Source organism: Vigna unguiculata, chromosome 7 (genome assembly GCF_004118075.2).
Source record: "Vigna unguiculata cultivar IT97K-499-35 chromosome 7, ASM411807v1, whole genome shotgun sequence".
Lineage (NCBI taxonomy): Eukaryota > Viridiplantae > Streptophyta > Magnoliopsida > Fabales > Fabaceae > Vigna > Vigna unguiculata.
The window spans coordinates 12,954,698-12,971,016 of NC_040285.1; the positions used below are offsets into that span (position 1 = coordinate 12,954,698).

The window sequence follows — 16,319 nt, forward strand, 5'->3', positions numbered from 1 at the left end:
TCCCGAGACCACTGCGCCAGAAAACGTGAAAATTTTCCTCAACTTCGCCGATTTTTCATTTTTTTTGTACTCAACATTTTTGAATGATTCTTTTTTTGTATGTTTCGTTTGGATGTTAGCTAAATGAGGAAAAAATCAGATTAAAATTTGGACCGGGCAGTAAGTCATGACAAATCTCAAACAGTAGGTGTGCGTGCAGTGAAATCTGGAAAAACAGACTGGAGCAGAATTGCTCATGGAAATTGTAAGATGTTCTATGAAAATTCAAGATGAATGAACTTGATTATGATCTAAAATCAAGTATGAATCATAGAAGAACATCTTAAACACTCAAAAGCACAATCCAATCGGTGAAATGGACGAAAAACAGTGAGACCATTGCCTTACACATCCACAAGCATCACTTGAAGTTCATAGCTCATTTTGTGTGATGTAGGACTTGGTTCTCATCAAGCAAGTGCAGAATTCAGCCATATGAACGAAAATTAAGATGAATTAAAGTGCTAAAACATGACTTAAGACAAAACACAATATAAGGAACTGAAAATTGAAAGATGCACCGATTAAAATGAAGAAAAACAGCAAGGAAGAAAAGAACAAGTGCTGGAAAACGAAAATGGAACCTAAAAACAGATTTGCACCAATGAAGCAAGGAGTACTACAAGATGAATCAATGGAGATTCATGTAGCCTCAATGTCAAACGGTGGAGAGCATAAAAAACATGAAAAAAACAGCAGCAAAAGTGAAGAAAACAGTGGAGAAGAGAGACAAAACGGAAATTGAAACAAGAGACAAGTATGGACCAAGAACCTTACCCAAACCAAGAGGATGGATGCACCAAAGGCTTGGATGGCTCTAGATACCAATTGATGGACGTCCTTGGTGTAGGAAAGGAAGGAGATCCATGGAAGACACCAAAAAGAAGATGAAATGCAGCGGAAATGAAGATAAGAGCAAGAAGAGCTCTAGGCAATGGAGGTTTTTGGTGAAGATGAAGAGTAGAAGTGAAGTTATGGTATGGAAGGTGGCTAGAGGAGATGAAGGAGAAGGTTAGCCATGTGTGCTCTCAAAATAATAGAAGAGTGGAGTGATCTCAACACAAACATTCTATTAGAAATTTCAGGAGTTAAAATGTACAAATGGTCTACTTTTGCCTTTTATATGTGAGCCTAAAACCTAGGCTAATTCTTGGCCCTTAGATTAAGCTTGGAGGAGAAGCTTTAATCATCACCCTTGGATGGTGGCTTGGAGAAGGAGGCATCTTCCTAGCCTTTGGATGAAGGCTTGGAAAAGAAGACACTCTCTTAGCCCTTGGATGAAGGAGGCACATGGGTGGAGTGTGGACTTGGCTCCATGGGATGCATGATCCATGAGGTGTAGGAAGGAATGTTGACTTCCACTTAGTCTACCTTTGACCTTTGGTAGCTCATGGCCAAATCTCCTATTGGGCTTAGTCAAGCCCAATTTTATCAATTTAACTACACAATGTTTGCCTTATTATTCTAGAAAAACAAGGCCTAAACAATGGCCCAATTTAAATCTATACTACTTCCTTCATGCATAATCTCATATTTTAGAGATTTCTTTAGCCCATGTGAATAATGTAAAAAGCCCATGATTGACTTAATCATCTTGTGAGAGGCCCATGTGAATCTTTCTCATCATGCTTCTAGTGATTGGGCCTTGATGTGGGCTTGGGCTTGTTGATGCACTTGAGCTTGGGCTTGTTGGGGTCACATCAAAAATGAACTACAAAATTGCATGAATTATTCTCCAATTAGTTTAAACTAAATATATAAATGGCACCATTTTTATAAGAAAAAAATAGGCTAGTGATTTAGCATATTTATATCACTAATTAAGAAATTGCTGATTATTTTTGTAAAAGTAACATGGAACCTACGATCATTGTTTTTTCTTTAATTCTTTTATATGATTTAGTGTTATTTTGAGATCAAATTAATAATTAAATTTAATTATATATATATATATATATATTATAATTTTTTTATAATTTATATGTTCTACCTATAGACAATTTATTTAACTTTATACTATACACCTAAATATTTAAATTTTTTACATTCAAATAAACTAACGTGACGTATAAATTCTAAATTTATATATATATATATATATATATATATATATATATATATATATATATATATATATTAATTATAAATAAAATTAATTATTAATTTGATCTCAAATTTAAAAAAATTAAATTAAATTTAAAAAAAAATTAAATTTAAAATAATAAAAGAACTAAAATAATTGAAAAACTAAATTGAATAGAAAAATTAAAAATAAAATAAAAAACTAAAATAAACCAAAACAATAAATTAAAAAAATAAATCCGTAATTAATCCAAATAAATATAATAATACAATTATATCCTCAAATCATAAAAAAAAATATCGAAATAATTTAATTTACATAACCAAATATTGTAATTTATTTTTTCTTCCGTTCAAATCAATCAAAAAAAGATATTTTCTCAAGTATACTATATTATATTTTTTTAATTAATTAAAGTAAAATAAGACAATATCTCTTTTGTCTTATAGCCAAATGCATTCTTAATCCTTATACGATGAATATGGAAATTAAAATAATTATATTCTAAAAAGAATCTTTAGTTGTATAAAAAAGTGGTATTTAAGATTAAGTAAAATTGTAGTTAAGTAAACCAGGATTAGTGGGATAAACATCTCTTTGTGCCGCACCAGTCACCGAGTCAATTCACCAACACTACGTTTACCGGTGCGATTCACTTTATTCATCCATTCTCTCTCACCCTAAACGCTCTCCGCATTAGGTTTTCACTTCTCCAGATCCAATTACGATGGCGGCGGCGTCGCGGCGGCTCCGGGACCTCCAATCACAGGCGGCGAACAAGATCTGCGTTGACTGCTCCCAGAAGAACCCGCAGTGGGCCTCCGTTTCGTACGGCGTCTTCATGTGTCTGGAGTGCTCCGGCAAGCACCGTGGCTTGGGCGTTCACATCTCCTTCGTCCGATCTGTCACCATGGACTCCTGGTCCGAAGTCCAGATCAAGAAAATGGAAGCTGGCGGCAACGATAAGCTCAACTCCTTCCTCGCTCAGTACTCCATCCCCAAGGAGACAGACATCGTCACTAAATACAACACCAACGCCGCCGCCGTCTACCGCGACCGGATCCAGGCCATCGCCGACGGCCGTCCATGGCGCGATCCGCCGGTAGTGAAGGAAAACCTCTCAGCAGGCAAGGGGAAGCCGCCGCTAACGCAGACACAGACGCGAAGAGCTAACGGGGGAGGATGGGACGATTGGGACAATGAGGGGAGTTCGGCGGACATCCGGAGCAGGTCAACCGGGGACTTCAGGAGCTTGAACGGCGCGGGTGCGCCTGCGAGGTCGAGGTCGACGGAGGACATCACGCGGTCCCAGCTGGAGGCGTCGGCGGCAAACAAGGAAAGCTTCTTCGCGAGGAAGATGGCGGAGAACGAGTCGCGGCCTGAGGGGCTTCCGCCGTCGCAGGGAGGGAAGTACGTAGGGTTCGGGTCCACTCCGCCGCCTCAGCGGAGGAACGATGCTCAAAACGATTATTTATCTGTCGTTTCGCAGGTGAATTGAATTGATTGAACGCCCCGGTTTTAGTTTGTTTTAAAAACTTGGTTCGTGTTATTTTGATGAGGAAGTATTTGATTGTAGGGTATTGGGAAATTGTCTTTGGTTGCTGCCTCTGCTGCTCAGTCTGCGGCTAATGTTGTTCAGGCTGGCACGAAGGAGATCACTTCAAAGGTATTCTGCTTCGTCTCTCTGCATTGTATTGTATGATTGTTGCCAATGAAGATTTTGTTTTTCTCTCACGAAGTGAAAGTTCTAAATTGCGGTTGCAGCTTGGTCGCTGTTACCATGCAATCCTTGATATTGCCGGAAATTGTGGCAAATGCTACCACAATTATGGCCTCAGACACTCTAAAACCCTACCAACAAATATGTTTGTTTATTTGGAATGTATGTTGAAGATGATCCAACCATGCATTCGATGTGTTACTTCTTCCGAAGTTAAACGTGGTGTATTTTGAACAAAAGGCACCCGCTTTATCCCCTTGACCTGCACGAATAAATAAACAAAGAAATGAGGCATAGATGATTTTCTTTTCTTTGTGTATATAGTTGGTATTGTTCTTATTAATTGAAAAGTTCATCTTGGTATATGAGCAGCATGAATAACAAACTATTTTTCATGTAATTTTGGTGCTTTCATTGAGTTTGGTGTCGTTTCTGAGGATTGCAAATAATAATTGGGCGGCTGAGATTGCCAAATGATGTCGATAGTGTTATATGAGATGGATGAAAACTGGTAAATGAGGTCTATAGGGAACAAAATCATCATTGCATTAGGATGTCCTATCCTCTCGCCCCAGTCGAAAGGCTATTATTTCCTTGGGGCATATAAATATGATTCAAGTATGGGTAGTAAATTTTGTACTCCAGTCACATAAGTGTCTTAAACTATGATCCCCATACCCATCAAAAGGCAGCACACATTTGTATTAGTTATTGGGATGTAACAGCATTTTGCAATAGGCTACATATGTCGTTCTTGGCAAGTTTTGTGCTTCGGTTGACTGCGAGCATATCTGACTGTCACTTGTTCACAACTGCGGTCTTGAGGATGTGGGCCATCAATTTTCCTACTTTCTGACAAAAAACGTGTTCCAACAAGAATTTGTGGTTTAGGTTAATTAATTTATGCATGTGTCTCTCTTTTTCAGTTCATAATCAATTTCGTTAGTATCTATTCTACTCAATTTTTAACCAAATGGGCACATAGGAACCTTGATTGTGGTCCATTTACTGTTTGAAGTGTATGTCGATTTTTTATTGAGTATCAGATTTGTTATATTATATGTGGATGTGTAAGTTGTTGGAAATAGTAGACGGACAAATGAATTGCATTGCTGGTTCGAGAAACATTAAATCATTTATCTATCGATTCTGTTAGGCCAAGGAAATGTGCACATTCCTATCAGCTCATTTTATAGTCACTTTACCTATATGAAAATGTGTAAAATATTAAATAAGAGGTCAATGTTTCTTGCTTTTTATACAACCATGCAAAAAATTTTCCATTTTTTGTTAGCCCCAATAAGTCTGTATACTATTTGTTTCAGGTCAAGGAAGGTGGTTATGATCACAAGGTTAATGAAACTGTCACTGTTGTCACTCAAAAGACATCAGAGATTGGACAGAGGACTTGGGGCATAATGAAAGGAGTTATGGCCATGGCCTCCCAGAAGATCGAGGAGTACACTAAAGATGATACAAACTGGAAGACTGATAACTGGCAACGAAATGAGAGTGATAGAAATGGTTATTATCAGGATTTTAACCAACAGAACCAAGGCTCGAATTCTGCTCCTGGAAGAGAACAATCTTCATCAGGGCAATATAAAACTCATCGCTCAAGCTCTTTGGATGATTGGGATCACCGAGGTAGCAGGAAGGAAGAACCAGCTAAAGGATCAACTCCCTATTCATCAGGTGGGCAGTCTAGTACCTACAACTCTAGCTCTTGGGACGATTGGGAACAAACAGATTCTAGGAAGCAAGAACCAGCTAAAGGATCAGCTCCTCATAATAATGATGATTGGGCTGGCTGGGATATTGCCAAAGATGATGGATTTGATCATTTTTACCAAGGTGCGTCTAATAAGAAAGGTGTTGGTGTTGGTCATAATGGAAAATCGGATGGCACTTGGACAGAGGGAGGCTTTCTCTAAGGTCCGTACATTAGGCTTCATTATATCTCTCTCTGTAGACACGCGAAATTTTCACTCTCTTATATTTTCATGGCTTATACCTAGAAATGTATTGACTAAATCCTAACCTTTTTCTCAAACTGATTCTTAATACCCCTTACAATCGTCTTTGAACCCTTCTTGAGTACTTGAGATTTTTCTGAATTGCTCAGATTACAATCTCGCTCACTTGGTTGTTGAACAATCGTCCCTCTTAACCCAGATTTGTACTGAACTTCGTAAGCTTCTAACGTATGCTTGTTTATGTGATTTGTGGAAAGGAGGGGACACGTTGAGCATGCTTACATTGAAATTATAATTGGCAGTTTTATCGTGTTTTTAGTATTGTTTTTCTTTTACGTATATTTTGTTTTATCACAGATTTGAAGTATATAATTTGAAACAGATTATAATTTGTTATCCTTCTTGACCAGGGTTAATTGGACTTGTACCAGTTTCACGATTGTTTCTTCCTTGACAAAAGATTGTAGTTTCGTATTGAACGCAGGCACAGGCCAAAGAGGGGTGCCGCACATGATAATCAACTGTGAAGGTTATTATATTTTTAGCAACTCTCTTTTCCCCTTTCTTTCATATACCCTTTTCCCCTTTGTAATTTTTTTCATGTATAATTTTTTGGGAGACTAAGTTGGAGATTTAGAATTCAAAAGAAACGGCTAATCGCCTAAGTGTCAATTCTTAGAGAACTATTACTTGCCAAGTGTGATTAAAACATGATTGTGAATTTGTGACAAGGAAATTTCAGAAATGTTTTTGATTTATTAATTTCACTAATAATTTTATTTCCTCCATATTGAGTGCCCATCCCTCGCCTGTTTTATAATTCCAATGCTAAATTAAGGTATTCTTTTGTTTTCTGTTTTTTCTCTTTAACCTCGTTTTTTTTATCGGAACAGTATTTGGTCGAAGGGATTCATCATTATTTATGCAAAGTAAAAGAAATTGTCAATGATAAAAATAACTTATATTAAAGCATTTTTTTCTTATCTTTCTCGTAAGATGAGAAAGCAGTTTATTTAATTTGCTTTTCAAAGAAAATTAAAGGATAAAAAAATGGAACGAAGAATATATAAAATACAAGTTGATTTAAGTTATATATATTTAAATAATGATATTTTGACTATTTTTTATTTATTTTTAATTTATTATTTCAATCATTATCTCCTATATTGTTTGAATATTGTTTAAATTAAAAATAGTTGCGGATAAAAGGAACTAATTTTCTTTTATAAATAGAAACAAAGGTCGACGTCTTTATTTATTACTTTATTAAAATATCGAGGAACTTTATTGAGGAACTTTCTTCGATGTCGTTTAGACTATTCTATACTTTGTTAGATAAAAACTATTTTTTATTTAACTAAATAATTAATTTTAAAAAAACTTTTGATTGTAAAATAATACTTTTTAAAAATAAGCTACATAATTTTTACAAAATTATATATATTTTTATATTGTATTATTTAATATTATTTTTCAAAATTATATACAATTTTAAAAGTGTATATATCTTTAAAATAATATTATTTTAATATAATAAAAATGTGAATACACTGGTTTTGCACCACAACAAAAGAACACTTGCTAAACTAAAAAAAGAAAAACGGTCTCTACATCAATTAGATGTATGAACTTTACAATTAAAAAAAATATTGAGTTTGAAGTTGACTCGTTTAATTTAATTCTTAATTTTTTGAAAATCTTCTCAAATTATTTTACAAATTTAATGATATAACGTTCAAAATATTTTAAATTAATATATTTATAAAAAATATTTACAACTTTTTATCAGAAATTTTTTCGTTAATCTTTCTTATTAATACAACTCAATATTTAACTCATTTAAATAATCAAATAATAAAAATTAAAATTTATTTATTTAACTTAAAGGAATTTAAATGAGTAATCAACAAATTTAAAACTAATCATTCATAAAATAGCTTCATTCATTTTTACCCTTCATCCTTTCAATAATACGAAAGAACACTATATAAACACTACGATTTTATAATAATTTACTTTGTAAATGTAAGATTTGAAAAATAAAAAGTAAGAACGGAAAGTAGGTTTCAAGAGCACTTTTTTTCTCATCCATCACTTTACTTTTGTTTTCTTTGTTGTCTTCCTCTAAAATTATTTTTCCTTTTTCTTTAAGATATCTTTTCCATGCATTATCTATTTTAGAATTTGTTGTAACTAAAGATTCAAATATTTATTCTAATGAATCACATTTCATTGTGAGGTCCGTTGAGAAAAATATATTATATATTACATTATGAAATTTCATCAAAGTATCTCCAAATTTTGAGATAATTTTCATGTTTTCTATCATACTTTCCTTCTTAAAGTGAAGTTGTTCTTAACTTCATACTTATATCAAATGGAGATAAAAATAAAAGATAAAAACGAAAAAAATATCAAAAGCTATTCCAAATATCAAAAGATATCTAAAATATTAAAAGATATTCAAAAATATCAAAAGATATAAAAAGATATCCAAAATATCAAAAAGATATTCAAAAATATCAAAATATATAGAAAGATATCCAAAAATATCAAAAGTTATCAAAGATAACAAAAGATATCAAAAATATCAAAAAGATAATAAAGATATCAAAAGATAATAAAAGATAATAAAAGATGAAAAAAAAAGATAAGCTAAATCATTTCCATAATTAATAAATTTAATTATATAAATTATTCTTTAATTATATGATCTTCATGTCCTTTTAGTGCTCAAAATAGTCCTCTACCATACCCTCCTTCCTAAAGTGAAGTTGTCCACAACTTTGTGATACCTGAAGATTCATTCACCTTTGTATTGGATCAAGAAATAATTTGTTGTCATACCTTCTTTCCTGTAGAAAATTTATCCTCAAATTTGTGCGACTTGAAAAATACTTTTTTCCTTAGGTTTGGTAGTGTTAAAACTAGCTCATTCCTTCTTAAAAGTTCTCCTTATCTTGTTTTCGACTTGATCAATCATTCATCATTCTCTCCCATTTGGAGAGAATTCGATACAAATTCCAAAATATCCTACACACAAAATTTCCCTCTTTTCTCTTTCTCTCTTTTCTTTCTTTCTTTTCTCTCTCTCTCTTTCTCTCTCTCTCTTTTCTTTCTCTTTTCTCTTCTCTTTCTCTCTTTTCTATATCTTCTTTGTTTCTCTTTTCTTTTTCTCTTATTTCTTTTACTTCTCTCTCTATAAGTGCATATTTCTCTTGTGTAAGTTGTTGCAATTTGGGAAGAACCTTTTTTTTCTAATAAGGCAGTACAAAACTATCCCTCATAGCTACCTTCAATAGCTCCCATGAAAGAATTGGTAATCTTCTTCTTCTAATTATATCCATGTTGACTTGATTCCACTAATTCATTGCAAGGCCTTCAAACTCCAATGTAGCCATCAGGACTTTATCTTCATTCTTATAATTGTGTGAGTTAAAAATATGATCAACCTTCATCTCCCATACAAATAGCTACCTTCAATAGCTCCCATGAAAGAATTGGTAATCTTCTTCTTCTAATTATATCCATGTTGACTTGATTCCACTAATTCATTGCAAGGCCTTCAAACTCCAATGTAGCCATCAGGACTTTATCTTCATTCTTATAATTGTGTGAGTTAAAAATATGATCAACCTTCATCTCCCATACAAGGTAGGCTTCTGAAACACTTACTCCATTGAACTTGGGAATTATGCTCTTCTTTTTCATCTGATCTCTTTTAGGTAGTTGATTTTCCTTTCCATCATGAATTAGTCTACTTCTTGTTGATCTGAAATTAAATTCCTATTCCCTCCTAGAGTTGTAATTATCCATTTCTCCTGAATTATCTTACCTCTCCTGGTTGTTACATCATACTCATCCTCGTCACGATGGAAATAATGCATTTATTCCTCTCATCTTGCTCTTCATCTGCATACTTCTTCCAATCATGTACTGATATCTTCATTAGCTTTCTGAAGCCTATCCATGTTTAATTGGTTTTGCATGATTTGGGTATTGATTCTTTTAAGTGTTGCCATGACTGTTGCAGTTTTCGGTGAATGAGGAGCTTCATTTTGTGTAGAAGTCATATCTTGCAAAATAGTTAGTAAAATAATAGAAATTATTAAAATCTCACCACTCGCTTTTTCTTGAATGTACTCTCTTGTCTTTTACCACTCAAATTCTCTTTAGTGTTTGGCCAAGACTCTCTTAGCTTAAAAAAAGAGTAAACAATTAGTGTGAAAATTGTTACGAAATCCAAGCTTGATTTAAGAGGTCCAAGAAAACACAAACTTCTAAACAAAAAATTTTACGAATTTTAAAGACACCAAAACAATAAAAGCTAGACACAATAAAAAGGACTACCAAAAGAATTTTATTTAAAAAACGCAGAGACATTTAGATATTGATTAGAAAAACAATTTTAGCACATAAACAAATATTGTAGCATATAAAGTTGTTGGACTCTTTGAACTTTTCTTTTCGTTATATATATATATATATATATATATATATATATATATATATATATATATATATATATATATATATATATATATATATATATATATATTTGCTCTTAGTTTTGCAGTCACAACATAAAAATTAAAATATAAGATAAAAGAAGAAATCCAAACGAGAACCTTGCTCTAATACCAAAATGATACGATCGTTACCAAAATGATGACGATCTTTTTTTACTTTGGATTTCTTCTGTAAACAAACAATGTAAGATGTCACAATCTAGCAAATTGATAAGTCCAAGGAAGATCCACCATAAAGAGGTTCCTCTTTGATGAGAATCGATAATAAAGACGCCACAATCAATCAGATTGATAAGTCTACAGAAGGTTCACCACAAAGATCTTTGTCTTTGATAACAACCAAATAATATTGATGTCACAAAGATCCCAGTCTTTGATAAGTCAAAGAAAATTCGCCACAAAGATCTATGTCTTTGATAGGAACCTTGAGGACAACTTCGCTTTAGGAAGGAGGGTATGATAGAGGACTATCTCCGACATTAAAAGGACATGAAGACATGAAGATCATACAATTAAAGAATAATTTATATAATTAAATTTAATTATGTAAATGGTCCAACTTATCTTCAAAACACAAGAATTAAAATAAAAAACCATCGTTGAAACAATGCCCTTCAAAACCCAAAATAATTAGTCGAAACACAAAAACACAAAAACAAATAATTTTTACGAATCAAATGCAGAAATACTCCATTTGAAGATGAAGAACACACGACACAACTATTATTTTTTTGTTTTAGAAAAACATAAAAGATATAGAAGAAGAAATTCAAACCAGAACCTTGCTCTGATACCAAAATGATATGATCCTTACCAGAAATATGACGATCTTTTTTTAATTTGACTATCTTCTATAAAGAACAATTAAAATAAGAGTAAAAAATGGGAAATAAGACAGAGATGGAATGTGCCACAATCTAGCAGATTGATAAGCAAAGGAATATTCACCATAAAGAGGCCCTTCTTTGTGGTGAACCCAATCAAAAGGGTAGACACCACAATCAAAGATAGATAAGTCTAGACGACACAATCCTATCCAAGATTGATAAGTCAAGACATCACGATCGAGATTGATAAGTCTGAAGAATGTTCGCCACAAAAATCCTTGTCTTTTATAAAAATTAAGAATATTAATGCCACAAAGATCCCAATCTTTGATTCGTCAAAGAATATTCACCACAAAGATTCATGTTTTTTATAAGAACCTTAAGGTCTAAGTCAATAACCAAGAGAATCATCTCTTTAATGAAATAACTTTATCAATGACTGAAAAATGATTACAATTGTTATAAATATCTTGGTATTTATAGGCCTTAAAAGATAAAAGAGAAAAAGAGAAACAATATCAAAAGATATCCAAAATATCAAAATATATCAAAAGATATGCAAAAATATTATAAGATACAAAATGATATCCAAAATATTAAAAGATATCCAAAAATATCAAAATATATAAAAAGATACGCAAAATATCAAAAGATATCCAAAAATATCAAAAGATATCAAAAGATATATAAAATATCAAAAGATAACAAAGATATCAAATGATAAAAGATGAAAAAAGAAGATAAGTTAGACCATTTACATAATTAAATTTAATTATATAAATTATTCTTTGATTGTATGATCTTCATGTCTTCATGTCCTTTTAATGTTGGAGGTAGTCCTCTATCATACTTCCTTCCTACAATGAAGTGTTCCTCAACTTCGTGTCACCTGAAGATTCCTTTACCTTTACCTTTACATTTTATAGAGTTTATTTCTTAACCTATTCTATTTTATATGTGATTTAAACATGTTATATGCTTAACATTTTTTTAATGTCAAAGAACTCTTAAGTGCAAGTAATCACAAAAAGACTTCAAAAAATATTTTATTATCATAAAAAATTGATATCAAGCATTAATTCTTAAAGAAAATAAAGTTTTTGATGATGAATTATGAAGAAAGAGGTTATGTCTTGAAGAATACATGAAATGAAAAAAAGCAACTTGAAGACTTGTAGAAAATTGTGTTGAAGTGTTAGGAATAATTGTGTTGAAGTGTTGAAGACTTGTAGAAAAAAACATCTATAAAGCAGTAATACTTTAATGACAACAATAATTTTAAGTATTTTTGTACTTTTTTCAATATGAATATATTGCGTACTATATTATATTATTTTCATAATAATTGTATCAGCGTATCTAATACACATATCTTATCCATATATCATAGTCATTAAGGATTTGTAACTATTGATGCCCCTAAAATCTCATGAATAAAAAGAATGACAGTGGTTATTGAGCAAAAAAACCTTTTGTGCACCTTCACATGATGTTTTGATAAACGTTCCAATGGTTGACATTCATTTCTCCTTCATGAAGAGTTATATGTAAGCTTCTAAAATCACTTCACTTGATATAATATAACTTCATTTGCTAAATATGTTTTCCTTCATTTGTCATTTCAAAAATCAAAGACTTGTTACCTCATAAACTAAAGACTATGGAGTTATGTGCTTTCCTAGGAGCCATGGTCCACTTGCATTTATTTTTATCGACAAAAAAAATATAATAACAATAAATCACTTGAGGTGCTTTAATCCTTTTAAAAAGAATATATACAAATTTCTTTAACAAAAATCTAGCATTACATAGCAGAATCTTAGTGCTCTCCCTATCAAATTCCCTAAAGAGTATATAATGTGCTTTGTGATTGTAGCTAAAATGAATGCTCCATAAATTTGGGTATTGCTTCTTTCTTGAGTATTTTATTAAGCTAACTAGCACATTGGACGACCCTTTCACATTCTACGTACCTTGCTCAAGCTACTCCATGTTGTCTTGGCCAGTCAACCCCAAAGCTCATTAGTTTATGACCAGAATAAGAACAAAATGATTGCCTCAAAAGCTAGTACATGTAGACAGATTTGAACACAATTTTCTTTTCTTTCCTTCCACGTTGTTGGGATACAATTTCCTTCCTCCTTTAATTATAGAACTAAGTTTTGCATTTGAGAGCCCTAACAACTAGTATATAAATCAACTGTGCATATTGAATAACAATCGAACACATCAATGTACATCAGAACTCGTCGAAAGTGTAATGTAGTTTGAGTTTGGCATGTACAGTTGTGGGCAGTAAGACGTAGATCAAACCTACAACCAAAAGATGAGCCACTCTAGACCATAAAGTCTAGATCAAACCTTCCAAGGTCACCGCCACTCAACAAGTGTCACATTGGTAACCTATGGATCTTAAACAAAGTATGGGGTAAAGGCACCAATCAGAAAAAGAAAAGTTGACGTTTTTATTTTTATGTTTTGGCCATGCCCATACTCTCACTTGGGCTTAAGTGAAAATTTCTTCTGGTCTGATACAACATTCCTAAAACAAGATTGTTCCTTTGGTTCCATAGAGTCCACACTATAGCAACCCACATCCCCTTCCATAGCATATTTTCTTTATGGTTAGCTCCAAAAGATGAAATTGTTCAAAATATGCTTGAATATGATAATGATTGGCCCCTAAAATCCCTATCCATTTATTGCACATATTCCATATTTTGGTAGCTACTTTGCAATTAAAACATAGGTGACTTATGCTTTCATCTTGCTCACCACACATAACACAACTTACATTATTGAGGATGACCCCTCTAAGTCTTAAATTATTCTTTGTATCTGCTTCATTTTAACTAACCCTCAAAACAAAGAACTTTGCATATGGTATGGCCTTTACTTTCCAGAGGCAATCAAGAAATTGTCTTTTGTCTACAATATATGCACCTTGCAACTTTTTATATGTCGATTTAATTGTAAAAATCCTATCTTCCCCATCATTCCACATCCATAAATCATTTCTTCCTTTAACAAGTGTTATCCTATGAATATCTTCCAAGAACGTTCAAATTGAGGCTTCTCTCATTCGAACCAATCTCTTCTCCAAGACATATTCCATTCCCATCTATCATTTTCCAATTTCCCACATTCAATTATTGTTCGATCTTTTTTGTTTGTGTTCGCATATAACCTAGAGTACAACTCCTTAGATTATTTATCCCCTATCCATATGTCCTCCCAAAACAAAATCTTATTTCTTGATCCCACTTTCCAGTTGACATTCTCTTCAAACCATATTTTATCCTTACCAGAACCACAAGTCTTTCTTATATCTTTCCACCATCTAGACTCTTTCTGAGTAATCTTTCTACAATCCATGCTTCTCCAAGATCCATATCTAGACTCCAATATATCTTTCCACAACCTTTTTTCTTTTATACATAATCTCCATTTCCACTTGGAAAACAATGCTTCGTTGAACACCTTTATATTTTTAATTCCAAGACCTCCCACCTCCTTCGATTTACATAGAGTTGTCCACTTTCGCATGTTATTTTCCTCCCTTCTACACCCAAACCCCATAGGAACTTTCTTGGTATCTTCATAATGTCTTCACTAACTAAGATTAGCATTTTAAATAGAGACATATAATACAATGGTATCAATGTCAAAACTGACTTAAGTAAACATATTCTCCTCGCAAAAGATAAAAACCTTCCTTTTGATCTAGTTAATTTGTCCTTTATTTTATTCGCTACAAGCTCCCGAAATGACTTCCTTTTAGGATTTTTTCCCACACATATACCTAGGTACTTTAATGGAACATTCATCAAACCACAATTTAGGAGATTGGAGCTTCTTTGGAGTTCATCTTCCGCAACCCCCACACCACCTATCTTGCTCTTACGACCACAATGTTATATTAGTATTTCAAACAGGAATCATACAAAATATTAGGTTTTTTGCACCAATATTTTTGCCTTTTAGGCTTGAGACAGAAGGATTATGTACCTTCATGAGAATTATATTGACCTACAAATACTTAGGAATTATGTCATCCTGTATGTACTAGGTTTTATGTCAGTTTGCAAACTTACATGCACCAAAATTGTATAAAACAACTACACTCTATCATAATTAGATTGCCACGTGAATTTCAAGTAAAGCGAAACAATTTGATTGTGGTATCTGGTTTGGAAAGCAAATGCATGATAGAACTTTATTCTGAATGCACACTTCCCAAAATAAAATTACACAGATAGGATAGTGTGCATGATATTTACCTTGCTAGCACGATTTTACAATGAGGATAGAATTCGGTCTCCGAAGCCAAATTTTGAACTTGAAAATGGCATACTTTCACTGGAATTCCAGTTGGAATTCAATTTCCCGAAAATCGAATTTCGAGCTGGATTTATATATATATATATATATATATATATATATATATATATATATATATATATATATATATATATATATATATATATATATATATATATATATATATATATATATATATATATATATATATATATATATATATATATATATATATTAATTTTTTAAATTTTTGAATAATTTAAAATTTGTAGATGAAAAAATAAATTAAATTAAGAAAACGTAAAAAAAGGTAAAATTTATTAATGTAGTGATAATTTGTAAATTTTGTAATTTTTTGAGATTTTTTCTTTTGGAAAATGCATAAGAATATTTTTAAAGAATTTAAGTTAATTATTATTTTGTTCTTGAAAGTTTGTAAAGTAGCATTTGATAATTGGATAAAGTAAATTGAATTTATAGTTTATTAAAAATGAATTTAAAAATTAAATGGAAAAATTAACGAGTCAAAACATTGTTGTTTAATAAAAATATTATTAATGGATGTTAGTAAAATAAGAATAAATAATGTGATGATTTAAGGGAGTGATTTTAATTAAATTTGACAAATGTATATTTATATGGTTAAAGAATGATTTTTAGTGGACAAAATAATTTAAAAATAAGTGAAGTAATAATGAATAGAAAATTATTTCTATTTTGTAATAATTTTTGAAGAAAAAGATATTATATTTATTTATTGTAAAGTTTATTTAATTATTTAAATGTAAAGATATAATTCTTTAAATATTTAGTGTTTGTAGGTAT

At 31.8% G+C, this 16,319-nt stretch overlaps 1 protein-coding gene across 2 annotated transcripts; it reads left to right on the forward strand.

Moving 5' to 3' along the window:
- The first annotated feature begins 2,687 nt into the window (after positions 1–2,687).
- Positions 2,688–6,592, forward strand: LOC114191496 (ADP-ribosylation factor GTPase-activating protein AGD7). Of its 2 annotated transcripts, XM_028080682.1 has the most exons (4): positions 2,689–3,611; positions 3,699–3,788; positions 5,168–5,777; positions 6,229–6,592. In XM_028080682.1, the coding sequence occupies exons 1-3, from the start codon at positions 2,850–2,852 to the stop codon at positions 5,774–5,776; spliced, it is 1,461 nt and encodes a 486-aa protein (XP_027936483.1). In that variant the 5' UTR covers positions 2,689–2,849; the 3' UTR covers position 5,777; positions 6,229–6,592. The 2 variants fall into 2 exon arrangements, with proteins under 2 accessions (XP_027936484.1, XP_027936483.1); XM_028080683.1 differs by lacking the exon at positions 6,229–6,592 and having other exon boundaries at positions 2,688–3,611; positions 5,168–6,132.
- Positions 6,593–16,319: the final 9,727 nt, after the last annotated feature.

Excerpts from the sequence above, each read along its gene's own strand:
- LOC114191496 (XM_028080683.1), top strand. The coding sequence starts at position 2,850 with ATGGCGGCGGCGTCGCGGCGGCTCCGGGACCTCCAATCACAGGCGGCG. Across the intron at positions 3,612-3,698 it reads ATTTATCTGTCGTTTCGCAG|GGTATTGGGAAATTGTCTTT; the intron begins GTGAATTGAATT and ends ATTTGATTGTAG. Across the intron at positions 3,789-5,167 it reads CGAAGGAGATCACTTCAAAG|GTCAAGGAAGGTGGTTATGA; the intron begins GTATTCTGCTTC and ends TATTTGTTTCAG.